This window comes from Miniopterus natalensis, chromosome 16 (genome assembly GCF_054644295.1).
Source record: "Miniopterus natalensis isolate mMinNat1 chromosome 16, mMinNat1.hap1, whole genome shotgun sequence".
Classification (NCBI taxonomy): domain Eukaryota; kingdom Metazoa; phylum Chordata; class Mammalia; order Chiroptera; family Miniopteridae; genus Miniopterus; species Miniopterus natalensis.
This window is the reverse complement of record NC_142096.1, coordinates 43775928-43803003: the sequence shown is the minus strand read 5'-3', so window position 1 is coordinate 43803003 and position 27076 is coordinate 43775928. Positions and strand designations below refer to the sequence as shown.

Sequence of the window (27076 nt, the reverse complement as noted above, 5' to 3'; positions counted from 1 at the left end):
TCTGGCTGGGCAGCAAAGAGAGCGGGACATAATCAGGAGCTCGCGCCTGGTGAGTGGTTGTGCCTGCTGGTCATGACGGCACATGGGCTCCCTGAGACTGGAGCCCAGCTCACCTGGAGCTGGCAGCCAGTCTGACCCAACCTGTGCCTGGCACTTGGGTGGGCAGATGGCTGTGCATCAAGCCGCCTGCTGTACTGCCCAGGGCCAGGCCTGGGACCTGCCTGGCAGGAGGACCCCTCCCCCAATGCCACTGCCCTCCACCCGTGGCTTCCTGGCTATTGTCTCCTCCCCAGCCCTTTCCTTCCTTCCCTCAGCTTGGGCCTGGCTGTTGGATTCCCAAGCCCCTGCTGGGCTTGGCCTGTAGGCCTATGGCCCCCTTTGCAGCTGGGGAGGGTGAGCCAGGGATAAGAGAGGGGCTGCTGCCACACTGGGGAAGACCCTTGGTTCAGTTGCACAGATTCCTTGGGGGTTCTGAGGTGGGTGGGGACTGTGCCCCTGCTCTGCGGATGCTGATCGCCTACCCCCTACAGCCCCGAGAAAAGGGGAGGATGCGCTTCCACAAGCTGCAGAATGTGCAGATTGCCCTGGACTACCTCCGACATCGCCAGGTGAGGCTGCCCGCCCCTTCCAGACCCCATCTTGGGCCCCAGCCCCCTTCCCCAGCTGCCTGTGGGCAGGACTGAGGGCTCCTTGTTTGCAGGTGAAGTTAGTGAACATTAGGAACGATGACATCGCGGATGGCAATCCCAAGCTGACCCTCGGCCTGATTTGGACCATCATCCTGCACTTCCAGGTAGAGTGGCCGCCCATCAGCCTCTGCTGCTGCTGCAGTCTCCAGGACAGACCTGGAGCTGGGGCCTGGGGTATCTGGCACCTAGAGCCGCCTTGCTGCCCCTGCCCAGCCCCCACCCCAGCTCATGCTAGCTCACTGGCCTGAGGGCCCTGGCCTCTCACCAAGGCCTGCCTATCCTGTGCCCTCCGGCTGGGTCTGGGCAGGGCCTGCAGAACCTCCCTCCAGAGGAATGCATTCCCTGCTGGTACAGCCGCCTGCCTAGGGAAGGTTCTGGAGAAGCACCCGTTGTACTGGCTGACTCATCCATTGCCCACTGGGGTGCACAGGAAGCCACAAATCTGAAAGCTGGGCAGGCAGAGCCCTGCTGGCATGGCAGCTGAGTCACACAGTTGTGCAGGCTGACAGGCAGGCGGGTGTACAGACAGTCAAATGGAATGGACTGTGTGCAGGGCCAGGCTGGTACCATGGCCCTAGCATGCCCAGGCTGAGGCTGCCAGGCATACCATGCCCAGACCTAAGGACCCTACCCCCAGGCTGCAGCCAGAGAGGGGGCTGATGGCCCTACATCCACCAAGATAGCCTTTTCTGGGCCTGGTTTCCTGGATGAGCTCGATCCTGCAGCTGCTTTTCTTGAGCCCCCTCCACTAACTTGCAGGGTTCAGGATGTGCTCCAGGCCCCATCTCCCTAGCTGAGGGAGTCCAGAGCATCTACCATGTGTCTGTAGTGGAGGCTGGGGCTCTGATTTATTCTGTGGCAGCTGCTGGCCAAAGGCCTGGGCTTGTGGGGCTGCAGTGTGGTGGGTCCCAGTGGCTCGGCTGATGTGAGAGGCGCCCCGGGCTCCCCACTCGTCCTCTGCTGGCCTGGTGGCTTTTTTATCCCAACTGGGTCCGGAGCTGCCCCTGCCCACAGACATGGGTTGTGGGCATGGGGCAGTGTGGGTGGTGTGGCTGAGCCCCTGCCTCCTGCCCGCTCTGGGCAGATCTCAGACATCCAGGTGAGTGGGCAGTCCGAGGACATGACAGCCAAGGAGAAGCTGCTGCTGTGGTCTCAGCGCATGGTGGAGGGCTACCAGGGTCTGCGCTGCGACAACTTCACCTCCAGCTGGCGTGACGGCCGCCTCTTCAATGCCATCATCCATCGGCACAGGTACGTGGCCGGGGTCAGACGAGAGGCTGCGGGTCGGGGTGCCCTGGGGCAGCCCAGCTGGGTGACTTCAAACAAGTCAGGGCAGGGAGGGTGGTGGAGGGGTGTTTTCCATGAACAGGAACCTGCTGCCTGCGGGGATGAGTGCTGTGCCGGCCTGCCGCGCTGGGAGGAGGCGGGCAGAGCCCTGCCCACACCCTGCACGCCTCCTCTGGGCCCTTCCATGGGCACCCTGGTTTCCTCAAAGCCAGAGGCCAGTGGGCTGTTGCTTCTCACAGTCATGAGCATCTGCCCCACGTGGGTTCTAGGTGGCCAAGCCATACTGGGGATGGCCCTCAGGGGGCCCCAGCCCCCACCCAGGACCTGGGGCCTGATGGACAGGGTGGCTGTAGGGAGCCCAGGCTGAGTGGCACTGTTTGCTCAGTGTATTCCACCTGCATCTATGACCACTGTAGGTCTCTTGAGCGCCAGGGATAGGGCCCAAAGTACAGAGGACTACTTGTGTGGGCACAGCTGGGCACCAGTGGGGTGGCAGTGTATTTTTCAGGGTGAGTGTGGAGCTGGGATATAGGGAGGGTCTGTGTGCTGACCTGTCTTACTGCCTGTTTCCCCACCTGCCCGCTCCATTGGCCACTTTTCCGCAGGCCCATGCTCATCGATATGAACAAGGTGTATGGTCAGACCAACCTGGAGAACCTGGACCAGGCCTTCTCTGTGGCTGAGCGGGACCTGGGAGTGACCCGGCTGTTGGACCCTGAAGGTGTGTCCGTGCTGCTGCCCTCCCCCCTCTTTTGCTGCCTGCATGGGCCCTCTGACCTTCCTCTCCCACAGACGTGGACGTCCCTCAGCCTGATGAGAAATCCATCATCACATACGTCTCGTCCCTGTATGATGCCATGCCCCGTGTGCCTGACGCGCAGGATGGGGTGAAGGCCAATGTGTGTGGCTGCTGGTGGGCCCCGGTGGGCGTGGGAGTGGGCCTGCCGGCCCCATGGCCCTGACAGCCCTGACTTGCCCTCAGGAGCTGCAGCTGCGCTGGCAGGAGTACCGGGAGCTAGTGTTGCTCCTGCTGCAGTGGATCCGGCACCACACAGCTGCCTTCGAGGAGCGCAAGTTTCCTTCCAGCTTCGAGGAGATTGAGGTGGGCCTATCAGCTCGGGCTGGGGTCCTGTGCCTGCCGAGGGGCCCAGGCCTGGCTGCTGACATCTTGGTCCCTACAGATCCTGTGGTGCCAGTTCTTGAAGTTTAAGGAGACAGAGCTTCCGGCCAAGGAGGCTGACAAGAACCGATCCAAGGGCATCTATCAGTCCCTGGAGGTGAGTGCAGGTCCAGAAGGAGGTGAGTGGGGGCATTTCAGAGGCAAGAAGAGGGCATTCTGGAGGTGAGTGAGGTTGTCCAGGGGCCTGGCCTCACTCCTAAGCTTCGGGGACCAGGGCTGTTCCAGGTTGGGCAGGCTGGGTGCCTGGAGGTCTGAGTAGCTCAACACCCCTACTGCTCTGCTGGCCCAGGCCTGAGCTTGGCTCCTGATCACAGGGGGCGGTGCAGGCAGGCCAGCTCAAGGTGCCACCTGGCTACCACCCGCTGGACGTGGAGAAGGAGTGGGGGAAGCTGCACGTCGCCATCCTGGAGCGGGAAAAGCAGCTCCGGAACGAGTTTGAGAGGTGGGCGGTGCTAGGGTTGGGGAGGCTGCGGTTAGTCTAGTCGGGTGGGGCCCTGTGGTGGCAGGAAAGCCACCCGAGGATGAGTCACTGCATGGGGAGGAAATTCCCCCCAAGGCTGGGAAACCCATACTCTGACGGCAGGACAGTGGGCTGCAGGCCGGCGGGGAGGGCAGGAGAAGCACAGTACTGCTCTGCGCTGGGAGCCTGAGGGCAATCCCCTCACGTTGGTCCTGTGGGTGCTGGGCTGTAGGCTGGAGTGTCTTCAGCGCATCGTAAGCAAACTGCAGATGGAGGCTGGGCTGTGCGAGGAGCAGCTGAACCAGGCCGACGCCCTGCTGCAGTCGGTGAGGGGGAGAGGACAGGGTGGGACTGGGCACCAGGCAGCAGGGATGGGGGGAGGAGCCTGAACCTGCCACGCCCACTCCAGTGGCCCCCAGCTTTGCCCCTCCTTCCTGGTGTGCGGCCAACTCTGACTGCTTTGGGCTGAGCTGGCTTCTGGGCACCATGCCGGACACCGAAGAGGCCCTCCTGAGGGCTTGCTGCTGGGAGGGTGTGGTGGGGAGGGTGAGGCCCTGGAGCATTGGATGAGGCCTTGAAGGGTCTGCCTGCTTGGACCCAGTGAGGCCTTTGGACTGGATCCTGGTTCTCCCCCCCACCCCCCCAGAGCCAGGGCTGGGGATTTGCACATCTGGAAGATGTACTAGGATGGAAGGGGAAAGGTCAGGGCGGGGGTCTGAGTCTTGGCAATCACCATGCAGGACATTCGGCTGCTGGCCGCAGGCAAGGTACCACAGCGGGCCGGTGAGGTGGAGCGGGACCTGGACAAGGCAGATGGCATGATCCGGCTGCTATTCAATGATGTGCAGGCCCTGAAGGATGGGCGGCACCCACAGGGCGAACAGATGTACCGCAGGTTGGCTGCACCCCACCCCAAGTGTGGGGACTGGGGGGCCTGGGGGCAGCCAGTTCCCTGCTCACCCCTCCTGACTCACCCCTGCCTCCAGGGTGTACCGCCTGCATGAGCGCCTGGTGGCCATTCGCACTGAGTACAACCTTCGGTTGAAGGCGGGTGTCGCGGCCCCCGTGACCCAGGTAACCCAAGTGACACTGCAGAGCACGCAGCGGCGCCCGGAGCTCGAGGACTCCACTCTGCGTTACCTGCAGGACCTTCTGGTCTGGGTGGAGGACAACCAGCGCCGGGTAGACAGTGCCGAGTGGGGTGTGGACCTGCCCAGCGTGGAGGCGCAGCTGGGCAGCCACCGTGGCCTGCACCAGTCCATTGAGGAGTTCCGGGCCAAGATTGAACGGGCACGGACCGACGAGGTGAATGGGTGCCCGTGGGGTGGGCCTCAGGGTTGGACAGGTCCGGGCCACGAAGGCCTCACCCTCCTCGTGTCCCGCAGGGCCAGCTCTCCCCAGCCCTCAGGGGCACCTACCGCGACTGCCTGGGCCGGTTGGACCTGCAGTATGCCAAGCTGCTGGTGCGTGAGGGCCCGGGGGGCGGGGGGCGGGCGGGGGGCGGGCTGCGGCCTGCTGACGTGCCTGCTTGCCCTAGAACTCTTCCAAGGCCCGCCTGCGGTCCCTGGAGAGCCTGCATGGCTTTGTGGCCGCCGCCACCAAGGAGCTGCTGTGGCTGAGTGGGAAGGAGGAGGAGGAGGTCGGCTTTGACTGGAGTGAGCGCAACGCCAACATGGCCGCCAAGAAGGAGAGCTACTCGGTGAGGCGCCCGCACCCTCCCACGGTGCATCCCCAGGCTGGCAGCCCGCAGTGGTGGGGGTCAGGCCCAGCTGCAGGCCGTACAGGGGGTTTAGGTGGCCCTTGGCGGGAGACTGGCAGACCCGGGCACGGCCCGACACCACCCCTGAGACCTGCCGCCCTTGTGCCAGGCACTGATGCGTGAGTTGGAGCTGAAGGAAAAGAAAATCAAGGAGATCCAGAACACTGGGGACCGGCTGCTGCGGGAGGACCACCCTGCGCGGCCCACAGTGGAGGTGGTGGCTGTGGGCACTGGGGCCTGTGGGGACTGGGGCCTGAGGGGGCTGGAGGCTGTGAGGTTGGAAACTAACAGGGACCATGGTGCTGCAGTCCTTCCAGGCGGCCTTGCAGACCCAGTGGAGCTGGATGCTACAGCTGTGTTGCTGTGTTGAGGCTCACCTGAAGGAGAACACTGCCTACTTCCAGGTGAGACCACCCATACCCGCTCAGGGGTAGGGCCCCCGAGGAGCCCCTAGACCACCACTAGGGGTGTGCCGCCCCTCCCTGTGCCCGCGCACCCTGTCCTGCCTTGCTCATTCCCAGCCCCTCAGCATAGCCTTATCCCCTTCCTGCTGTGCAGTTCTTCTCAGATGTGCGGGAGGCTGAGCAGCAGCTGAGGAAGCTGCAGGAAACACTGCGCAGGAAGTACACCTGTGACCGCTCCATCACTGTCACTCGCCTTGAGGACCTGCTGCAGGATGCCCAGGTGAACTGGCTGCACAGGTGTGAGGGTGGAGTCGGGGTAGGTCAGATAGTGGAGTGGGGGGGTCCGGGAGAGGTGGTGGCATCTGGGCAGCACTGGTGCTTGGAAAGGCCCCTCTGGAGGTGAAGAGCGGGGGCATCAGCACAGTTGGATGGGTGTGGGGGACTGAGAGACTGGGGCAGGGTTCACAGTGGTACCACATCTCTGGCCAGAGCTGGTACCCTTCCCCCTAAGAGCCCCAGGTCAGCTGCTTTGTCTCAGCCCTTTCCTGGTCTATGGGTTCTTGGGCCTGATGTCTGGGGCAGGTACAGTGAAGGGACTGAAGAGGGCAGAGGTGGCATGCCCTGGGGCAGATTTGGGGCACCCAGGAGGGGCCCCAGGCTTCTGGAAGTGCTGGGGGAAGTGATCGAGGAGAAAGACAGAGGCTCTGTTGGCTGGGGTTCCTGTGCTCAGGAGTGAGGGTCAGCGAAGGCTGGGGGGTCCAGGAGGCCCCCTCAGCTGCACTGGCCATGAGAGGTGCAGGCAGTTTCACGATGAACTTTTGACCCACACCCTGAGTCAGTCCTTGGTGGGTTTGGCCCCTTGGAGAGCTGAATATGGAGAAGTGGGTGAACTGGGAGGGTAGAGGGGACAAGGTGTTTTGGGACCAGAGTGCAGCTGGGGTCTGTCCCCTGGAGGACCTGGGACAGGGAAGGCACTCAGTCCTGACCAGGAAGGAAGGCAAGTCAGTGGGAGCCATTGGAGGTCAAGCCCTGGGGACCTGCCTTGGTCATGTGTCCTACTTCCAAGTGCCCATCCCCTATAGCGGAGCAGTGGGAAGGACCCCTGATCTCAGGGTGGGGGTGCCCAGTGTGTGGTTCATTGCAGGAGGTGGGCATGTGGGTCTTCTCAGACCGTCGCCCAGGCACATGCCTGGGTGCTGGATGCTGGTCTCTGAGCTGCCCCTTCCCTGCAGGACGAGAAAGACCAGCTGAATGAGTATAGGGGGCACCTCTCAGGCCTTGCCAAGCGGGCCAGAGCCATTGTGCAGCTGAAGCCCCGTAATCCAGCCCAACCCGTGCGGGGCCATGTGCCACTGCTGGCTGTGTGTGACTACAAGCAGGTGGAGGTGAGCTGGTGGATGGCAGGGCTTGCACATGGAGGGGCATGGCTGGGTGGGGTGTGGCTGGGTGGGTGGGGATATGGCCACACTGACAGCTCTGGCTATCCCAGGTGACCATGCACAAGGGTGATGAGTGCCAGCTGGTGGGCCCTGTGCAGCCATTCCATTGGAAGGTGGTCAGCAGCTGTGGTAGCGAGGCCACCGTGCCCTCTGTGTGCTTCCTTGTGCCCCCGCCCAACCCAGAGGCCCAGGAAGCAGTTACCAGGTGGGTGGCCTGGGGTCTTTCCACTGGAGTGGGTGGCAGGGTTGGGTGCCGGGCATCTCTGACTGAGCCCCTGATCTGCCAGGCTAGAGGCCCAGCACCAGGCCCTGGTTTCGCTGTGGCACCAGCTGCATGTGGACATGAAGAGCCTTCTGGCATGGCAGAGCCTCAGCCGTGACACGCAACTCATCCGCTCCTGGTCCCTGGTCACGGTAGGACGGGGCCACAGGGGGTGTGGTGGTGGCCTCCTGCGTTCAGCCTGCCCTACGTGCTCAGCCTCCTGTGCACCCGCAGTTCCGCACACTGAAGCCAGAGGAGCAGCGCCAGGCCCTGCGCAACCTGGAGCTACACTACCAGGCCTTCCTGCGGGACAGCCAGGACGCCGGCAGCTTCGGGCCTGAGGACCGGCTGCAGGCCGAGCGTGAATACAGCTCATGCAGCCGCCATTACCAGCAGCTGCTGCAGAGCCTGGAGCAGGGTAGGCTGGAGGCTTGAGTGGGTGGGCGGGAGTCAGGCAGGGGTGTTGGGTAGCATATGAGTGGGTTGTGTCCCCAGGTGAGCAGGAGGAGTCCCGCTGTCAGCGATGCATCTCAGAGCTCAAGGACATCCGGCTGCAGCTAGAGGCCTGTGAGACCCGTACTGTGCACCGCCTGCGGCTGCCACTGGACAAGGAGCCTGCGCGGGAGTGTGCGCAGCGTATTGCGGAGCAGCAGGCAGGCGCTGTCCCCTCCCCTTCCCCAACTTGTCCCCTGGGCCTCCACGGGTGTTGTGGCTGGGCTCAATGCTCAGCTTACCTTCTCACTGTCTCCTCAGAAAGCACAGGCTGAGGTGGAAGGGCTGGGCAAGGGGGTTGCTCGACTCTCTGAGGAGGCTGAGAAGGTCCTGGCCCTGCCCGAGCCATCACCTGCTGCCCCTACTCTGCGCTCAGAGCTGGAGCTGACCCTGGGCAAACTGGAGCAGGTTCGCAGCCTCTCCGCCATTTATCTGGAGAAGTGAGTGCACCTATTGTCGGCCGAAGCCATGACTCTGGGAGGGTGCTCAGCAGAGGAGGGCCTGACCACCGTGTTCTGGCGCAGGACAGGCTGATGGGTGGGATCTCTTGAGGGAACTGGCTGAGAAGTGCTGGGTGTGGACTAGGGTGGGGGTCATGCACATGGATAGAGGGGTTCAGCCCTGTGTCTTAAAAGTAGGACTTCCTGATGACTGGACCTGCCTCGTCCCACCCAGTCCAGGGACCTCTTCTGTCCCTTATGGCCATTTCAGCATGCACTTTCCTGTGGTTCACAGGATCACTTTCAGAAGGGGAGTGAGAACTCCTCCCTCCTACTTCCTCTCCATCCCATCTCCGACTCACCAAGCCTGTTTCTGACGTCCTTGTTTCTGACATGTCATTTCATAGTCCCTAACAATATTGCTGACAACACGTCTACCCCTTACCCACATTTTTTTTTCCACAAAAGCTGACATGTGTCTCTCTCACCCAGCCTTGGGGCTGGAAGGCTGAGAGCTCCCAGGCCACAGGTATAGCTGGCTGTTCCTCTGGCCAGCACAACTTCCCTCCAGGACTCAGGCAGCAGCTGAAGCATCCTTGTATCCCAGAGGTCCCCAAGCATTCTCTCCCTTTGACCACTGGGGCTCTGGTTTGATAGCAACAGCATCAGGCTACTGTTACCCGGAGCCCACCCCTACTCCCAGCTCTGAACCCTGCCCTCCCCCCAGGCTCAAGACTATCAGTCTGGTGATCCGAAGCACGCAGGGGGCTGAGGAGGTGCTCAGGGTCCACGAGGAGCAGCTCAAGGAGGCCCAGGCTGTGCCCTCCACCCTCCCAGAGCTCGAGGCCACCAAGGCTGCACTCAAGGTACTGCTGTCAGGCCATTGCCTTGTGGAGGGTCAGGGGGCTTAAGGGCCAGCAACAGGGCCTTGGACTGAAATAGCACCCACCCTTCTGGTCCCAACAGAAGCTGCGGGCCCAGGCGGAGGCACAGCAGCCTGTGTTCAATGCCCTGAGGGACGAACTGCGCGGGGCGCAGGAGGTGGGGGAGCGGTTGCAGCAGCGGCACGGGGAGCGGGACGTGGAGGTGGAGCGCTGGCGTGAGCGAGTGGCCCAGCTGTTGGAGCGCTGGCAGGCTGTGCTGGCCCAGACTGACATGCGGCAGCGTGAGCTCGAGCAGCTGGGCCGCCAGCTGCGTTACTACCGAGAGAGTGCAGACCCGCTCGGCTCCTGGTTGCAGGACGCCAAGCAGCGGCAGGAGCAAATCCAGGCCGTGCCTCTGGCCAATAGCCGGGCCGTGCGGGAGCAGCTGCGGCAAGAGAAGGTAGTCCTGGGCCAGTGTGGCTGGAGTGGGATGGGGATGGGGGTGGGGTGGAGGCATGGATCGTGCTGACCAATACTCCCCCCAGGCGCTGCTGGAGGAAATTGAGCGCCATGGAGAAAAGGTGGAGGAGTGCCAGAGATTTGCGAAGCAGTACATCAACGCCATTAAGGTGAGGCTTTTGCCTCTTGCTATCCTTGCGCTGGGTGGTGTCCTGGGGCCTGAAATCCCCAGGGGTGGCCCCAAGCGCAGTCCTGGCTGCGGGCCAGGGAACGGGTAGGGCAGACTGGTGGCTTACCACTGTTTCCCTGCAGGACTATGAGCTCCAGCTGGTCACATACAAGGCACAGCTTGAGCCGGTGGCCTCTCCGGCCAAGAAGCCCAAGGTCCAGTCAGGGTCTGAGAGCGTCATCCAGGAGGTAAGGCTGAGGAACGTGGATGGGAGAGGCTCGTGGGCCCATGGCTGGCGCAGGGCTGACCCTGGCTGCCACCTTCCTGCCCCCAGTACGTGGACCTTCGCACGCGCTACAGCGAGCTGACCACACTGACGAGCCAGTACATCAAGTTCATCAGTGAGACTCTGCATCGCATGGAGGAGGAGGAGGTATGGCCCGGGGGGCATCCTGCTGCCCACATGCAGCCTCTGGGAGCTTGCCCGTCACCACTTAGCTCAGCTCCCCACTCCCTGCTGCCTGAGGCTTCCAGCGCCCCACTCCGAGCACGGCCTGCCCCGCCCTGGCTGGCGCTGCTCTGCTCCCCCAGGGTGGCGGCACTTCCCCTTCCTCCTCTCCTTGCCCTGGCCCAGCGGGGCTGTCCCCCGGCTCTCACTGGTGGTCCTCCTCAGGATTCCGTGTCACCAACTGTCATGGCCACTTCCGTGGAAGAGCTGGGGGTGCTAGGCCATGGGCCAGCCAGGGTGTACTTAGGTGACTTGGCAGGGTGGGGTTCCCAGCTTTCCTGTTCTTCTTGCCTCCTGGGTGCCTTACCCTGTGGCCCACCTGCATTCTCTCCTGTGGTCAGAGCTGCAGGCTTTTGTGTTCCTTTTCTGAGCTGGCTCAGGTCTGCACTTGCTGTCGCACCATGGCCACCTTGGGATCCAGGTCACGTTTGTTCATGGTGCTCAGGCAGGCCTACGTGGTGGTATGGTTCAGGGGCCCTGCGAGCCTCCTGCTTTGCTCTTTCTCTCTCTCCCTCTCTGTCTCGTCGCCTGTCTGCGGGAAGAGGGAAGGATGCCTGAGCCTCCTTCCCGGGCTTGGTGAGCACTTTGGGGCCAGGTTGTGCTCGCTGCCCCGAGTGCCCTGGGCGGGTGCACGCTCCCTCCTTCGCCGGGCTGTGACCTCCGTTCTCCCTGATTCCCCCATCGTTCTGTCAGAGTGGACTGTGGTGGTGCCCTGTCACCTGCGTGCCCGGTGGCTGCTCCGCACTCACCGCTCTCTCTGGTTCTCTCCCTCTCTCTGCCGCGGCCACAGAGGCTGGCTGAGCAGCAGCGGGCAGAGGAGCGGGAGCGCCTGGCGGAGGTGGAGGCTGCGCTGGAGAAGCAGCGGCAGCTGGCGGAGACACACGCACAAGCAAAGGCACAGGCAGAGCGGGAAGCGCAGGAGCTCCAGCGGCGCATGCAGGAGGAGGTGGTGCGGCGGGAAGAGGCAGCGGTGGACGCGCAGCAGCAGAAGCGCAGCATACAGGAAGAGCTGCAACACCTGCGGCAGAGCTCGGAGGCCGAGATCCAGGCCAAGGCCCGGCAGGCAGAGGAGGCTGAACGCAGCCGGCTGCGCATCGAAGAGGAGATCCGCATGGTGCGCCTACAACTGGAGACCACTGAGCGGCAGCGCAGCGGGGCTGAGGGCGAACTGCAGGCCCTGCGTGCGCGGGCGGAGGAGGCAGAGGCGCAGAAGCGGCAGGCGCAGGAGGAGGCGGAGCGATTGCGTCGGCAGGTGCAAGATGAGACCCAGCGCAAGCGGCAGGCGGAGGCGGAGCTGGCCCTGCGCGTGACGGCCGAGGCAGAGGCCGCACGTGAGAAGCAGCGGGCCCTGCAGGCACTAGAGGAGCTACAGCTGCAGGCGGAGGAGGCAGACCGACGTCTTCGGCAGGCGGAGGCCGAGCGAGCCCGCCAGGTGCAGGTAGCCCTGGAGACTGCCCAGCGCAGCGCAGCGGCGGAACTGCAGAGCAAGCGCGCCTCCTTCGCGGAGAAGACCGCTCAGCTGGAGCGCACACTTCAGGAAGAGCACGTCACCGTGACGCAGCTGCGGGAGGAGGCCGAGCGGCACGCGCAGCAGCAGGCCGAGGCCGAGCGGGCCCGGGAGGAGGCCGAGCGGGAGCTGGAGCGCTGGCAGCTGAAGGCCAACGAGGCGCTGCGGCTGCGGCTGCAGGCGGAGGAGGTGGCGCAGCAGAAGAGCCTGGCGCAGGCCGAGGCCGAGAAGCAGAAGGAAGAGGCGGAGCGTGAGGCCCGGCGGCGGGGCAAGGCAGAGGAGCAGGCAGTGCGGCAGCGGGAGCTGGCCGAGCGGGAGCTAGAGAAGCAGCGGCAGCTGGCGGAGGGCACCGCCCAGCAGCGCCTGGCTGCAGAGCAGGAGCTCATCCGTCTGCGGGCTGAGACAGAGCAGGGCGAGCAGCAAAGGCTGCTGCTGGAGGAGGAGCTGGGACGGCTGCAGCGCGAGGCAGCTGCGGCCACGCAGAAGCGCCAGGAGCTGGAGGCAGAGCTGGCCAAGGTGCGCGCAGAGATGGAGGTGCTGTTGGCCAGTAAGGCACGAGCGGAGGAGGAGTCACGGTCCACCAGCGAGAAGTCCAAGCAGAGGCTGGAAGCCGAGGCGGGCCGGTTCCGCGAGCTGGCGGAGGAGGCCGCCCGCCTGCGGGCGCTGGCCGAGGAGGCCAAGCGGCAGCGGCAACTCGCGGAGGAGGACGCCGCGCGGCAGCGGGCGGAGGCAGAGCGGGTGCTTGCCGAGAAGCTGGCGACCATCGGCGAGGCGACGCGGCTCAAGACAGAGGCCGAGATCGCGCTGAAGGAGAAGGAAGCGGAAAACGAGCGCCTGCGGCGGCTGGCTGAAGACGAGGCCTTCCACCGGCGGCGGCTGGAGGAGCAGGCGGCCCAGCACAAGGCCGACATTGAGGAGCGGCTGGCGCAGCTGCGCAAGGCGTCGGAGAGCGAGCTGGAGAGGCAGAAGGGGCTGGTGGAGGACACGCTGCGGCAGCGGCGGCAGGTGGAGGAGGAGATCCTGGCCCTGAAGGCGAGCTTTGAGCGGGCGACCGCAGGCAAGGCGGAGCTGGAGCTGGAGCTGGTGCGCATCCGGAGCAACGCGGAGGACACGCTGCGCAGCAAGGAGCAGGCGGAACTGGAGGCCGCTCGGCAGCGGCAGCTGGCGGCGGAGGAGGAGCAGCGGCGGCGGGAGGCGGAAGAGCGTGTGCAGAAAAGCCTGGCGGCCGAGGAGGAGGCGGCGCGGCAGCGCAGAGTGGCACTGGAGGAGGTGGAGCGGCTCAAGGCCAAGGTGGAGGAGGCTCGGCGCCTGCGTGAGCGGGCGGAGCAGGAGTCAGCGCGGCAGCTGCAGCTGGCCCAGGATGCCGCGCAGAAGCGGCTGCAGGCGGAGGAGAAGGCGCACGTGTTTGCAGTGCAGCAGAAGGAGCAGGAGCTGCAGCAGACCCTGCAGCAGGAGCAGAGCGTGCTGGAGCGGCTGCGCGCGGAGGCCGAGGCCGCGCGGCGGGCGGCGGAGCAGGCAGAGGAGGCGCGGGAGCAGGCCGAGCGGGAGGCCGCGCAGTCCCGGCGTCAGGTGGAGGAGGCGGAGCGCCTGAAGCAGTCGGCAGAGGAGCAGGCGCAGGCCCGGGCGCAGGCACAGGCTGCTGCAGAGAAGCTGCGCAAGGAAGCCGAGCAGGAGGCCAAGCGGCGGGCGCAGGCAGAACAGGCGGCCCTGCGGCAGAAGCAGGCAGCGGACGCGGAGATGGAGAAGCACAAGAAGTTTGCGGAGCAGACACTGCGGCAGAAGGCGCAGGTGGAGCAGGAGCTGATGGCTCTGAAGCTGCAGCTGGAGGAGACGGACCACCAGAAAGGCATCTTGGACGAGGAGCTGCAGCGGCTGAAGGCGGAGGTGACGGAGGCCGCCCGCCAGCGCAGCCAGGTGGAGGAGGAGCTCTTCTCTGTGCGGGTGCAGATGGAGGAGCTGGGCAAACTCAAAGCGCGCATCGAGGCGGAAAACCGTGCGCTCATCCTGCGCGACAAGGACAACACACAGCGCTTCCTGGAGGAGGAGGCCGAGAAGATGAAACAGGTGGCAGAGGAGGCAGCGCGGCTGAGTGTGGCCGCCCAGGAGGCAGCGCGGCTGCGGCAGCTGGCGGAGGAGGACCTGGCGCAGCAGCGGGCGCTGGCCGAGAAGATGCTCAAGGAGAAGATGCAGGCAGTGCAGGAGGCCACGCGACTCAAGGCCGAGGCAGAGCTGCTGCAGCAGCAGAAGGAGCTCGCGCAGGAGCAGGCCCGGCGGCTGCAGGAGGACAAGGAGCAGATGGCGCAGCAGCTGGCACAGGAGACACAGGGCTTCCAGCGTACCCTGGAGGCGGAGCGGCAGCGGCAGCTGGAGATGAGCGCCGAGGCCGAACGCCTGAAGCTGCGTGTGGCAGAGATGAGCCGGGCACAGGCCCGTGCAGAGGAGGATGCCCAGCGCTTCCGGAAGCAGGCGGAGGACATTGGGGAGAAGCTGCATCGCACGGAGCTCGCCACGCAGGAGAAGGTGACGCTGGTGCAAACGCTGGAGATCCAGCGGCAACAGAGTGACCATGATGCTGAGCGCCTGCGGGAGGCCATTGCTGAGCTGGAGCGTGAGAAGGAGAAGCTCAAGCAGGAGGCTAGGTTGCTACAGCTTAAGTCCGAGGAGGTACTGGCCCCTCGTGCTCACGGGGTGGGTGGGTGGGGGTCTCCCAGGCCGAGGTCCCTTACGCCCTCTTCCTCCACAGATGCAGACGGTGCAGCAGGAGCAGCTGCTGCAGGAGACACAGGCCCTGCAGCAGAGCTTCCTCTCTGAGAAGGACAGCCTGCTGCAGCGGGAGCGCCTCATCGAGCAGGAGAAGGCCAAGCTAGAGCGGCTGTTCCAGGACGAGGTGGCCAAGGCGCAGAAGCTACGTGAGGAGCAACAGCGGCAGCAGCAGCAGATGGAACAGGAGAAGCAGCAGCTGGTGGCCAGCATGGAGGAAGCCCGGCGGCGGCAGCGCGAGGCTGAGGAGGGCGTGCGGCGCAAGCAGGAGGAGCTGCAGTGCCTGGAGCAGCAGCGGCAGGCGCAGGAGAAGCTGCTGGCCGAGGAGAACCAGCGACTGCGTGAAAGGCTACAGCGGCTGGAGGAGGAGCACCGGGCCGCACTGGCACATTCGGAGGAGATTGCCTCCTCGCAGGCCATGGCCGCCAAAGCCCTGCCCAACGGCCAGGATGCACCTGATGGCCTGGCCACCGAGGTGCAGCCTGAGTACGCCTTTGATGGCCTGCGGCAGAAGGTGCCAGCCCAGCAGCTGCAGGACGTGGGCATCCTGAGCATGGAGGAGCTGCAGCGGCTGACACAGGGTCGCACCACGGTGGCTGAGCTTGCGCAGCGGGAGGATGTGCGCCGCTACCTACAGGGTCGCAGCAGCATTGCAGGGCTGCTGCTAAAGCCAGCCAATGAGAAGCTGAGTGTGTACGCTGCCCTGCAGAGGCAGCTGCTGAGCCCGGGTACGGCCCTCATCCTGCTTGAGGCCCAGGCGGCCTCAGGCTTCCTCTTGGACCCTGTGCGCAACCGGCGCCTGACTGTCAACGAGGCTGTGAAGGAGGGCGTTGTGGGCCCCGAGCTGCACCACAAGCTGCTTTCGGCAGAGCGCGCGGTCACCGGCTACAAGGATCCCTACACCGGGGAGCAGATCTCCCTCTTCCAGGCCATGAAGAAGGACCTGATCGTCAGGGACCACGGCATCCGCCTGCTGGAGGCCCAGATCGCTACGGGCGGCATCATCGACCCCGTGCACAGCCACCGCGTGCCCGTGCACGTGGCCTACCAGCGCGGCTACTTCGACGAGGAGATGAACCGCGTCCTGGCGGACCCGAGCGACGACACCAAGGGCTTCTTCGACCCCAACACGCACGAGAACCTCACCTACATGCAGCTGCTGGAACGCTGTGTGGAGGACCCTGAGACTGGTCTTTGCCTCCTGCCGCTCACAGATCAGGCTGCCAAGGGTGGCGAGCTGGTCTACACAGACTCGGAGGCCCGGGACGTGTTCAAGAAAGCCACTGTGTCCACACCATTTGGCAAGTTCCAGGGCAGGACAGTGACCATCTGGGAGATCATCAATTCTGAGTACTTCACAGCAGAACAGCGGCGGGATCTGCTTCGCCAGTTCCGCACGGGCAAAGTTACCGTGGAGAAGATCATCAAGATCGTCATCACTGTGGTTGAGGAGCATGAACAGAAGGGACAGCTCTGCTTTGAGGGCTTGCGTGCCCTGGTTCCCGCTGCCGAGCTGCTGGAGAGCAGGGTCATCGACCGTGACCTCTACCGCCAGCTGCAGCAGGGCGAGCGCTCAGTGCAAGAAGTTGCTGAGGTGGATGTGGTGCGACGGGCCCTACGGGGCACCAATGTCATCGCGGGCGTGTGGCTGGAAGAAGCAGGGCAGAAGCTGAGCATCTATGAGGCCCTGAAGAAAGACCTGCTGCAGCCAGAGGTCGCTGTGGCCCTGCTGGAGGCCCAGGCCGGCACTGGACATGTCATTGACCCTTCCACAAGCGCCCGGCTGACTGTGGACGAGGCCGTACGTGCCAGCCTGGTGGGGCCAGAGCTGCATGAGAAGCTGCTGTCAGCTGAGAAGGCTGTAACAGGCTACAAAGACCCATACTCAGGGCAGAGCGTGTCCCTGTTTCAGGCCTTGAAGAAGGGTCTCATCCCCAAGGAGCAGGGTCTGCGTCTGCTGGATGCCCAACTATCCACAGGAGGCATTGTGGACCCCAGCAAGAGCCACCGTGTGCCCCTGGATGTTGCCTATGCCCGGGGCTACCTGGACAAGGAGACCAGCGAAGCCCTGTCAGTGCCCAGGGACAATGCCAAGACCTACTGCGACCCCAGGACACGGGAGCCGGTCACCTACAGCCAGCTCCAGCAGCAGTGCCGGTTCGACCCGCTGACAGGGCTGAGCCTGCTGCCACTTTCAGAAAAGGCTGCCCGGGCCTGGCAGGAGGAACTTTATTCTGAGCTCCAGGCCCGTGAGGCCTTCCAGAAAGCATCGGTTGAGGTCCCTGTGGGCAGCTTCCAGGGCAGGACAGTGACCATCTGGGAGCTTATCCACTCCGAGTACTTCACAGAGGAGCAGCAGCGGGAGCTGCTGCAACAGTTCCGCACGGGCAAAGTCACTGTGGAGAAGGTCATCAAGATCCTCATCACCATCGTGGAAGAGGTAGAAATGCTGCGGCGGGAGAGGCTCTCCTTTAGTGGCCTCCGCGCCCCAGTGCTGGCCAGCGAGCTTCTGGACTCCGGGGTCCTCAGCAAGGCCCAATTTGAGCAGCTCAAAGATGGCAAGACGTCAGTCAAGGACCTGTCGGAGGTGGACTCCGTGCAGATGCTCCTTCAGGGCAGTGGCTGCCTCGCTGGCATCTACCTGGAGGACTCCAAGGAGAAGGTGACCATCTATGAGGCCATGCGGCGAGGCCTGCTCACGCCCAGCACGGCCACACTCCTGCTTGAGGCCCAGGCGGCCACTGGCTTCCTAGTGGACCCCGTGCGGAACCAGCGGCTATACGTCCATGAGGCTGTGAAAGCAGGCGTTGTGGGCCCTGAGCTGCATGAGAAGTTACTGTCGGCAGAGAAGGCTGTGACAGGCTACAAGGACCCATACTCAGGCAGCACCATCTCCCTCTTCCAGGCCATGAAGAAGGGCCTGGTCCTCAGGGACCACGGCATCCGCCTGCTGGAGGCCCAGATCGCCACGGGCGGCATCATCGACCCTGTGCACAGCCACCGCCTCCCTGTGCACGTGGCCTATCAGCGCGGCTACTTCGACGAGGAGATGAACCGCGTCCTGGCGGACCCGAGCGACGACACCAAGGGCTTCTTCGACCCCAACACGCATGAGAACCTCACGTACATGCAGCTGCTGGAGCGCTGTGTGGAGGACCCCGAGACTGGCTTGCGTCTCCTGCCGCTGAAGGGGGCAGAGAAGGTGGAGGTGGTGGAGACCACACAGGTCTACACAGAGGAGGAGACCCGGAGGGCATTTGAGGAGACGCAGATTGACATCCCGGGCAGCAGCAGCCAAGGCAGTTCCACCATGTCCCTGTGGGAGGTAATGCAGTCGGACCTGATCCCTGAGGAGCAGCGGACCCGGCTGATGGCCGATTTCCAGGCTGGCCGGGTGACCAAGGAACGCATGATCATCATCATCATTGAGATCATCGAGAAGACTGAGATCATCCGCCAGCAGAACCTCGCTTCCTATGACTACGTGCGCCGCCGCCTCACCGCTGAGGACCTGTACGAGGCGCGGGTCATCTCCCGCGAGACCTACAACCTGCTCCGGGAAGGCACCAAGAGCCTCCGTGAGGTGCTCGAGGCGGAGTCTGCCTGGCGCTACCTCTATGGCACGGGCTGTGTGGCCGGCGTCTACCTGCCCGGCTCCCAGCAGACACTGACCATATACCAGGCCCTTAAGAAGGGATTGCTGAGCGCAGAGGTGGCCCGCTTGCTGTTGGAGGCCCAGGCGGCCACAGGCTTCCTGCTGGACCCAGTGAAGGGCGAGCGGCTGACAGTGGATGAAGCCGTGCGTAAGGGCCTGGTGGGCCCTGAGCTGCACGACCGGCTGCTGTCGGCCGAGCGGGCTGTGACCGGCTACCGCGACCCCTACACAGAGCAGCCTATCTCACTTTTCCAGGCCATGAAGAAGGACCTGATCCCTGCCGAGGAGGCCCTGCGGCTGCTGGATGCCCAGCTGGCCACAGGTGGCATCGTGGACCCGCGCCTGGGCTTCCACCTCCCGCTGGAGGTGGCCTATCAGCGCGGCTACCTCAACAAGGACACGTATGACCAGCTGTCAGAGCCCAGCGAGGTGCGCAGCTACCTGGACCCCTCCACGGACGAGCGCCTCAGCTACACGCAGCTGCTCCGGCGGTGCCGCCGAGACGAGAACAGCGGGCAGCTGCTCCTGCCGCTTTCAGACACCCGCAGACTGACCTTCCGCGGGCTGCGCAAACAGATCACAGTGGAGGAGCTGGTGCGCTCGCAGGTCATGGATGAGGCCACTGCCCGGCAGCTGCAGGAGGGCCTGGCCTCTGTGGAGGAGGTCACCAAGACCCTGCAGAAGTTCCTTGAGGGCACCAGCTGTATTGCTGGTGTGTTTGTTGATGCCACCAAGGAGAGGCTATCAGTGTACCAGGCCATGAAGAAGGGCATCATCCGTCCAGGCACGGCCTTTGAGCTCCTGGAGGCCCAGGCAGCCACTGGCTATGTCATCGACCCCATTAAGGGGCTCAAGCTGACTGTGGAGGAGGCCGTGCGCATGGGCATCGTGGGCCCTGAGTTCAAGGACAAACTGCTGTCGGCAGAGCGTGCGGTCACTGGCTACAAGGACCCCTACTCTGGGAAGCTCATCTCCCTCTTCCAGGCCATGAAGAAGGGCCTGATCCTGAAGGACCACGGCATTCGCCTGCTGGAGGCCCAGATTGCCACGGGCGGCATCATCGACCCCGAGGAGAGCCACCGGCTGCCCGTGCAGATGGCTTACAAGCGCGGCCTCTTTGACGAGGAGATGAATGAGATCCTGACAGACCCGAGTGACGACACCAAGGGTTTCTTCGACCCCAACACAGAGGAAAACCTCACCTACCTGCAGCTGATGGAGCGCTGCATCACCGATCCCCAGACGGGCTTATGCCTCCTGCCACTGAAGGAGAAGAAGCGGGAGCGGAAGACATCCTCAAAGTCCTCGGTTCGCAAGCGCCGCGTGGTGATCGTGGACCCTGAGACGGGCAAGGAGATGTCAGTGTACGAGGCCTACCGCAAGGGCCTCATTGACCACCCGACGTACCTGGAGCTGTCGGAGCAGGAGTGCGAGTGGGAGGAGATCACCATCTCCTCCTCGGATGGCGTGGTCAAGTCCATGATCATTGACCGCCGCTCCGGCCGCCAGTATGACATAGATGAGGCCATTGCAAAGAACCTCATCGACCGCTCTGTGCTAGACCAGTACCGCGCTGGCACGCTCTCCATCACCGAGTTTGCTGACATGCTCTCGGGCAGTGCCGGCGGCTTCCGCTCCCGCTCATCCTCGGTAGGGTCCTCCTCTTCCTACCCTGTCAGCCCTGCTGTCCCCAGGACCCAGCTGGCCGCCTGGTCTGACCCCACTGAGGAGACAGGCCCTGTGGCTGGCATCCTGGACACAGAGACGCTGGAGAAGGTGTCCATCACGGAGGCCATGCACCGCAACTTGGTGGACAACATCACGGGGCAGCGGCTGCTGGAGGCTCAGGCCTGCACCGGAGGCATCATCGATCCCAGCACCGGCGAACGCTTCCCTGTCACTGATGCCGTTAACAAGGGCCTGGTGGACAAGATCATGGTGGATCGCATCAACCTGGCCCAGAAGGCCTTCAATGGGTTTGAGGACCCGCGCACCAAGACCAAGATGTCGGCCGCCCAGGCCCTGAAGAAAGGCTGGCTCTACTACGAGGCAGGCCAGCGCTTCCTGGAGGTGCAGTACCTAACCGGCGGCCTGATTGAGCCAGACACGCCAGGCCGTGTGCCCCTTGATGAAGCCCTGCAGCGTGGCACAGTGGATGCCCGCACCGCCCAGAAATTGCGCGATGTGGGTGCGTACTCCAAGTACCTCACCTGCCCCAAGACCAAGCTTAAGATCTCCTACAAGGATGCGCTGGACCGCAGCATGGTGGAGGAGGGCACAGGGCTGCGGCTGCTGGAGGCTGCCGCTCAGTCTAGCAAGGGCTACTACAGCCCCTACAGTGTCAGCGGCTCCGGTTCCACGGCCGGCTCCCGCTCCGGCTCCCGCACTGGTTCGCGCGCTGGTTCCCGCCGGGGCAGCTTCGATGCCACTGGCTCCGGCTTCTCCATGACCTTCTCCTCCTCCTCCTATTCGTCCTCAGGCTATGGCCGCCGCTACACCTCGGGGCCCACAACCTCCCTGGGGGGCCCTGAGTCTGCCACGGCCTGACGCCTGTCTGCCCCCGACCCTATTGCTCTGCATGTGGCCAGGCTCCCCGCCCAGGCTCTGAGTCTTTTTTTCTTTAATGTTTAAAGGTGTCTTCCTCCCAAGCGGTGCCTAAAGTTTAACCAAAAAGACCAGACTAATATATTAATGTGTGTGCTGTCCAGACAGCCCTGTGTCTTGGGGGACAGGGCCAGTCCAGCCCCACTGATCACCTCACCCACCAGGTCCTTCCTCCTCTCTACCTGCCACTCACCACAGCCAGGTGCCTTGGAGGGTCCAGAGCAGGGCCTCCAACCCAGCCCTCCTGTCTTCCCAGGGAGGGTTCTGTTTGGGTGAGGTCCCCCACCCTGTAGGCTGGCCCTGCCCAACGACCAACCACCAATCCTAGCTGCTCGGGGCAGCAGGGACACCTGTCCCTAACAGGGCCCTCAGAACCAGCATTTTCTCATGTTTCCAGGACTGACCTGCTGGCTCAGTGGGCCATGTGGGGAGGGAGAGGATCCTGGGTCAGCCATCTCTTCCAGTCTGCCCAGAGAAGCTCCTTCCCCATGGGAAGATGAGGGTCCAGTTTGCAGAACCAGCTGGCCCAGGCTGCCCCCAGTCTCTAGTCTCCAGCCTCCAGTCCTTGACACTCCTGCAACCCCAGGCCTCTGGCTTCTGTCTTTCAGCCTCAGCTCCTAGTAAGTGCCTTCTGTGTCCGCCTCGCATGCTGGGCCCTTAGGACCCAGGCCTGGGGTGAGAGGCCCTCCTGTTGAAGCTGGGACTGCTGTCCCTGGCTGGGAATGGGTGGGGCTTCTGTAGTCTTTCTCTGGTGGGCCCCATGGCCCCTTGAGCCTCTGGAGTCTGCCTGGGGTGCTTCTCACCTGCCTGTTTCTCCCAGGGAGCCTCAGCCCTTCACTGGGCCCAGGGATGCCGGATGGACTGTCTGTGCTGACTCAGGCAGCCCAGCTGGTGCCACCCCTCCTGCTCTACTCAGCCCCTGGCCTTGGTGGCTCTTACCCCTGCCTCCACCCTCTTACTGAGCTTTGCATGTTCCACTAACCCAGGCAGGAGGCGGGTGGAGGTGCTAGGCTTCCAGCTGCCTCAGGGCAGAACACTAACCTGACCATGGGTGGGCCTGCAGTGCCCACCCCAATAAAAGCAATTCCACCCCTCCTGTGGGTCTCGCCTCACTCTTTTGTCTTGGGGTCAGGTGTGTGTTGGGGTGGAATGGATGCTGCAGGCCTGGGCTCAGAGCTTGGCCACTGTATCCTGGCCAGGGTGGAGGAGCCAGGCTTTGGCAGACGCTCCCCTGAGGTCACATGTCTCGGGCAGGAGAAGCCAAGACAGAGCCCTGAGCAGAAGACAAGGTGGAGAGCAGGGTGGGGCCAGGCCAGCTCCTGAGGTTCCTGCCATTGCTCAGCCCCTTAGGCTGGGTTCGTGGTTGGCACTTGCTGTGAGGGGGGGTGTCACATGCTTCTTTGTCTGTTGCTCATTGACTGTGCCCCACTGCATGGAGGGAAGTCAGTTCCTGTCAGCTAAAGGGGATCCTCCTAAGAAGGATGCTGTCGAGAGCCCCAGTGGCAGTGCCCTGGCCTCTCAGGTCCACTAGCCCCTCACATTCAGTTTATTCCAGCTTCTGCAGGATTCTTCCTGGGAGAACTTACAAGAGGGTGGTGAGCAGGGCAACCACGGCCCCGCTGAGCCGTGGCTCGGAGGCACCACAGACGCTCACCTGCCTTGCCCAGGGCGGGTGGTGACCAAACACTTTGTTGGCCCGCATCTTGGTAACCACACCCCTGTCGGGTTCTACTCTCCTTGACCACTTATAGTTGAAGCTGGCATGGAAATACTGAGATGCCCAGGACAGCACCCTGCTTCCACATGACAGGGCCATCCCTGCCAGGGTGGCAACTGCTTGGTCTGCTGGTTCACTGGACAGGAAGCCACCTTGGTGGTAGCCACAGTTGTAAGGTGAGTGGGACACTCTCTCTGTGTTTTCCTCCTGGAGATTAGGGCCATTGTATTCTCAGCCTGAAGTTGCAGGGACAAGAAGCATGTGTACCCAGTAGGTACTTGGGGCCTGGCAGCCGGGCCACGTGCCTCCCATTCCTTGGTTCCCACCTCCTAGGGACATGACATAAGGTAACGCCCACACCCTAAAGGACATGCTTCTGTGGGGTGTCAGCTGTCCTTACAAGGCTGCCCAGCGTTCTCCCGGCCAGCAGCTTCTGGAGGGTGAGGCAGCCCATGGCCCTGGAGCCATGCTGCACCCTCTTGCCGTGAGCGGGGTCTGTTTTGCAGGAGCCCACACTGTAGACTGACTGAAGCACCTGGGCCGGAGTCGAGCCTGGAGTGGTCGATTTCCCATTGAGTTGCTTGTCGGTGTCAGCTCTGGAGTCCCGTTGCTGGGAGGCTCATGGGCAGCAATGAAGGGCTGGACTGGCCTGGGAGAGGAACCTGTGCAGTCGGCTCATGCTTGGCCTGTGCCTGCATCTGGGCTACTCTGGTTGTGCCCATGTGCATGTACTGGAGGGACCGCATTCCCTGGTCAAGTCATCCAGCTGTGGGTGGCTCAGTGCCTCCTCTGCACAGTGTTCCAGTGCCCATGGTCACGGGACATGAGACTGCACTCCTTGTGCCTGCCCAGCACCTCCCCCACTATGGTACAGTCCTGCTCCTAGGTCCTGATCAATTATCCAGACAGTTTCCCTGGGTGGCTGAGTCCACATGAGTCCCAGCTGTCGGACACACTCCTGTCTACACAGGGTGCATGACCCAGTGTGCTGCGGCAACTCTGGCCAGAGTCTCCTCGCTGCTGTCTCTGGGCAGCCCGAGTAGAGCCATGGTGGTGCCCAGGTTGTGCTTTGGGTGTCCAGGCATCCATGCCAGCTCAGACCCAGATCATATGTGTCTGTGTTCCAGTGCACAGTTGTCTACATAAGCAGCTGTAGGTCCTTTTAGAGAAAGTCTAGGAGTCACTGCTGTCTGTCCTCGTCCACGGGGACACCTAAGAAATCCGCTTTATGGGCGCTCTGGTCTGAAGACTGGCTGAGGTAGGGAAGCAGGCCCAGGGATTGTGTTTCCCGCCGGGGCAGCTGACTGCAACCCTGTTTGTTTTAGAATTCCTTTTGGTTCTATCTGTAATAAGCTAGTGGTCTTCGAAGTGTGGCTTCCGGACCACTGGAGTGTGTGAGATACAAATTCTTGGCCCCACCCCAGACCTACTGAATCAGAAATTCTGAGACTTGGCCCAGCAACCCAACCCATGTTTAAGAAGTCCTGCAGGTGATGGCCATGAGCTGGTTTCAGAATCACCGTTGTCAGCAACCCCCTCACCAGCCACCCGTCTGCCTTACATCTCAGAGCTCCATGTTCTCTGCACCGTCTTCATATATGCCCCTAGATCAGGCTGCCTGTGCTCATTGGCTGGAGCTGCCCTACAAGTAGTGCAGACAAGGGACTTAAAACAACACACACTTATTTTCTTACTGTTGTGGAAGCAGGAAGCCTGAGATCAAACCGTTGGCAGACTTGGTTTCTCCTGAGGCCCCTCCTTGGCATGTAGGTGGCTGTCTCCTCCTGGGTGGCCTTACATGATCTTGCCTCTGTGTGTGTCAGTCCTGATCTCCCCTCTGATCTCCCCAGTCCTATTGGATTAGGGCCCCATCCTGATGACCTTGGCCTAACATAATCACCTCCGTAAAGACCTCATCTGCAAACACAGTCACATCTGAGGTCCTGGAGGTCAGGACTTCAACATACGGATTTTAGGGGACACAGTTCAGCCTATCGCACCACCATGGTAATTGTGCCCTTCCTTATCCATCTATGTGCTGCACATGTCACCACACGGCAGTCTTAACGCGTGCACTGCTGGTCAATGGGCATTCTGAATCCAGATCCCAACTGTGGAGGATGCTTACCTGGACCACGCCTGGTACCACCTGTCTCGGGTCAGTTTCTGAGAAGAAGTATTAGATGGGCCAGGTACAGAAACCCAGGTATAGAAACTCAGGTACAGAGACTCACGCAAGAAGCCCTGGATGCCTAGCAAGGGGCAAAACTGGGTAAATAAGAACCTGGTCCCCAGGGTAACCTGTTCTCCCCTAGCATATTCCTGCTTGTGCAGTTTAGACCCCTGAGTGTTTCTTCCCTAAAGGTAACATCTAGGCCTCAGCTGTATTTCAGCTCCAGGCCCAGAGAAGCAGCAAAACCAGACAAGTGGCTGCCTCAGGACCAGATACATTGACTAATAACCCCCTGCCCTGGCACCAACCAGTGGATACCAAGACCCTGAAAAAGTACACCTGGGAAGCTGGTGAATATTCTACTGAGATCCTCCCCTGAGACCCCCCCTAAGATTCCTGCCTGCAAGAAAGAGAGAAATATGCTCAAGACAAAGGACGCAGTGCATGCTTCCCACCAGGGGAGCACGCCAGTGCCATCTCCATCCATCTGAGGGGACCCCACCAGGCTTGCAACCAGGAGAGCAATGGGCAGCAGCAGCTCATCCTGGGCTTACCCCCTGAACCTGTCTCCAAGGCCCCTCCATCTCTCTGACTTCAATGGCCAGAGCAGCCCAGCCTAGGCTCTCCTGTTGCTTCTCTGTCCCAAATATACTTTTGCTGCCACCATGGACCCAGCACCCTTTGGCTCAGTGCTGTGTAGCCCTTCCCTTTGGCTATCCCCATCCCCTTTTATTTTTTAAAGACTTTTTAAAAAAATGTTGATTTCAGAGAGAGAGGGAGAGAGAAACATCAATGATTGGAGTCACTGATTGGCTGCCTCCTGCATGCCCCCCACTGGGGATTGAGCCAGAAACCTGGGCATGTGCCCTGACCAGGAATCGAACTGTGCCCTCCTGGTTCAGTCACTGAGCCTGGCCGGCTGGGATCCCCATCCCCTTTTACTCACCCGTCTGAGGTGGCTATTTCGCTGCCCGCGCATCATCACCTTAACCTTTCAAGAAGAGCCCGAGATGGCTATTTAAGTGCACCGGGTTTATGGGGGCATGCTGCCAGGAAAGGGAGTAAGAAAAGCAGTTGGGAGGGAAAGCTGCCGGGCAAAGTTGTGGTTTCAGCTGAGGTCCATCTGTAGCCTGACACCACGGGTCTCAGAAGAATGAATTTCCCTTGGAGGCTTCTCCAGTGACAAGGGGTCCAGGCCACTTGTCCCCTCCGAACAGTCACTCACTGGCTGCAGGCTGCCCTTGGGGTGAAGCAAGAGCTTCCACATCTCTAAATGAGGCAGCTCTGTCAGCCAAGGACAGTCCTCCAGGGCGTTGGAGTGAGTGCAGCAGCTGCAGGATGCTGGCCCTCAAAGTGGGATTTGAGCGTCACAAACAGCATCTGCATTGACAGGGACAATTCCACAGTGGCAGCTATGTGACAGACCCAGGTATCCTGAAAAGCCCTTCCACCATAAATCTCCCAGTGAAACCTAACAAATATCTCCTCAGGTAGATCTGAGGTCTCAAAAAAGAAAAGGAGACCCTCAGGGGCAAAAATAAAGTAGGACTTCAGCCTGGTGGCTAACACCTCCCCGAGCAGCTTGCCAACCCTACAAACCAAAGCCTTAGGTTTTAACAGGATATTGGGGGCCTGGAAACAAGCAGAGACTGTGAAATTGGGTCCTCAGTGGGCTGCACTCAGTGAAAATGTGGAATAGAAAAACCCCATTGGCAGATGGCAACAGAAAGGAAACACTAGATTCTGTTTGGGCTCCACTAGAAGCTTCCACTGGGCATTTAATCTCAGGTCTTCCCTGTATGTTCTGGGAAACCCCATGTAGAGAAACCAAGTCAATAGGGCCCCAGATTATTGTGGTCTGGTGTCTGCCATGAGCCAGCATCATCTCTGGAGGTCTTGCCCCCAAGGCCTCACAGATAAAAACCCAGATTTTCAAACATGCTCTCAAAATTAGACAATTGAAAATGAGCCATTATGAACAAGTCAGCATAAACAAAAGCAGAATTAGAACCCAAAAGGTTTAGGATATTGGAATTACTCAATAAAGATTGTGTACTAAGTCTTTTGAAGTAAGAGAAAATTTAGAATACAAGAGATAAGACTCCAGCTAAAAAGACCAAGAAGATTGTAAAGTAGAATTTCTAGATGTGAAACACAATAATGACATTGAAAACTTAATGGACTGGTTAAATGGCAGACTGGACACAACTGAAGAGCAGTAAATTGGAAGATAGATCTAAAAAATTACT

At 61.9% G+C, this 27076-nt stretch overlaps 1 protein-coding gene across 4 annotated transcripts in view; it reads left to right on the top strand.

Annotated features, from left to right (window-relative positions):
- The window catches only part of PLEC (plectin), a 54939-nt gene extending 32906 nt beyond the window's left edge, over positions 1-22033 (top strand). For 3 of the 4 annotated variants that reach the window (XM_087825541.1, XM_087825542.1, XM_087825539.1), the window contains exons 4-32: positions 531-608; positions 701-793; positions 1774-1940; positions 2582-2697; positions 2769-2875; positions 2959-3078; positions 3158-3253; positions 3471-3598; positions 3849-3942; positions 4357-4511; positions 4603-4921; positions 5002-5079; positions 5154-5315; positions 5485-5589; positions 5684-5779; positions 5934-6059; positions 7012-7164; positions 7269-7423; positions 7506-7632; positions 7715-7898; positions 7976-8133; positions 8234-8412; positions 9140-9278; positions 9379-9735; positions 9821-9904; positions 10047-10151; positions 10238-10336; positions 11202-14582; positions 14662-22033. In XM_087825541.1, the coding sequence (XP_087681667.1) occupies positions 531-608; positions 701-793; positions 1774-1940; positions 2582-2697; positions 2769-2875; positions 2959-3078; positions 3158-3253; positions 3471-3598; positions 3849-3942; positions 4357-4511; positions 4603-4921; positions 5002-5079; positions 5154-5315; positions 5485-5589; positions 5684-5779; positions 5934-6059; positions 7012-7164; positions 7269-7423; positions 7506-7632; positions 7715-7898; positions 7976-8133; positions 8234-8412; positions 9140-9278; positions 9379-9735; positions 9821-9904; positions 10047-10151; positions 10238-10336; positions 11202-14582; positions 14662-20880 (13380 nt within the window). In that variant the 3' untranslated portion in view covers positions 20881-22033. The remainder of the gene's footprint in view (positions 1-530; positions 609-700; positions 794-1773; positions 1941-2581; positions 2698-2768; positions 2876-2958; positions 3079-3157; positions 3254-3470; positions 3599-3848; positions 3943-4356; positions 4512-4602; positions 4922-5001; positions 5080-5153; positions 5316-5484; positions 5590-5683; positions 5780-5933; positions 6060-7011; positions 7165-7268; positions 7424-7505; positions 7633-7714; positions 7899-7975; positions 8134-8233; positions 8413-9139; positions 9279-9378; positions 9736-9820; positions 9905-10046; positions 10152-10237; positions 10337-11201; positions 14583-14661) is intronic. The other variant, XM_087825540.1, reaches the window with a different exon arrangement.
- The last annotated feature ends 5043 nt before the right edge of the window (positions 22034-27076 follow it).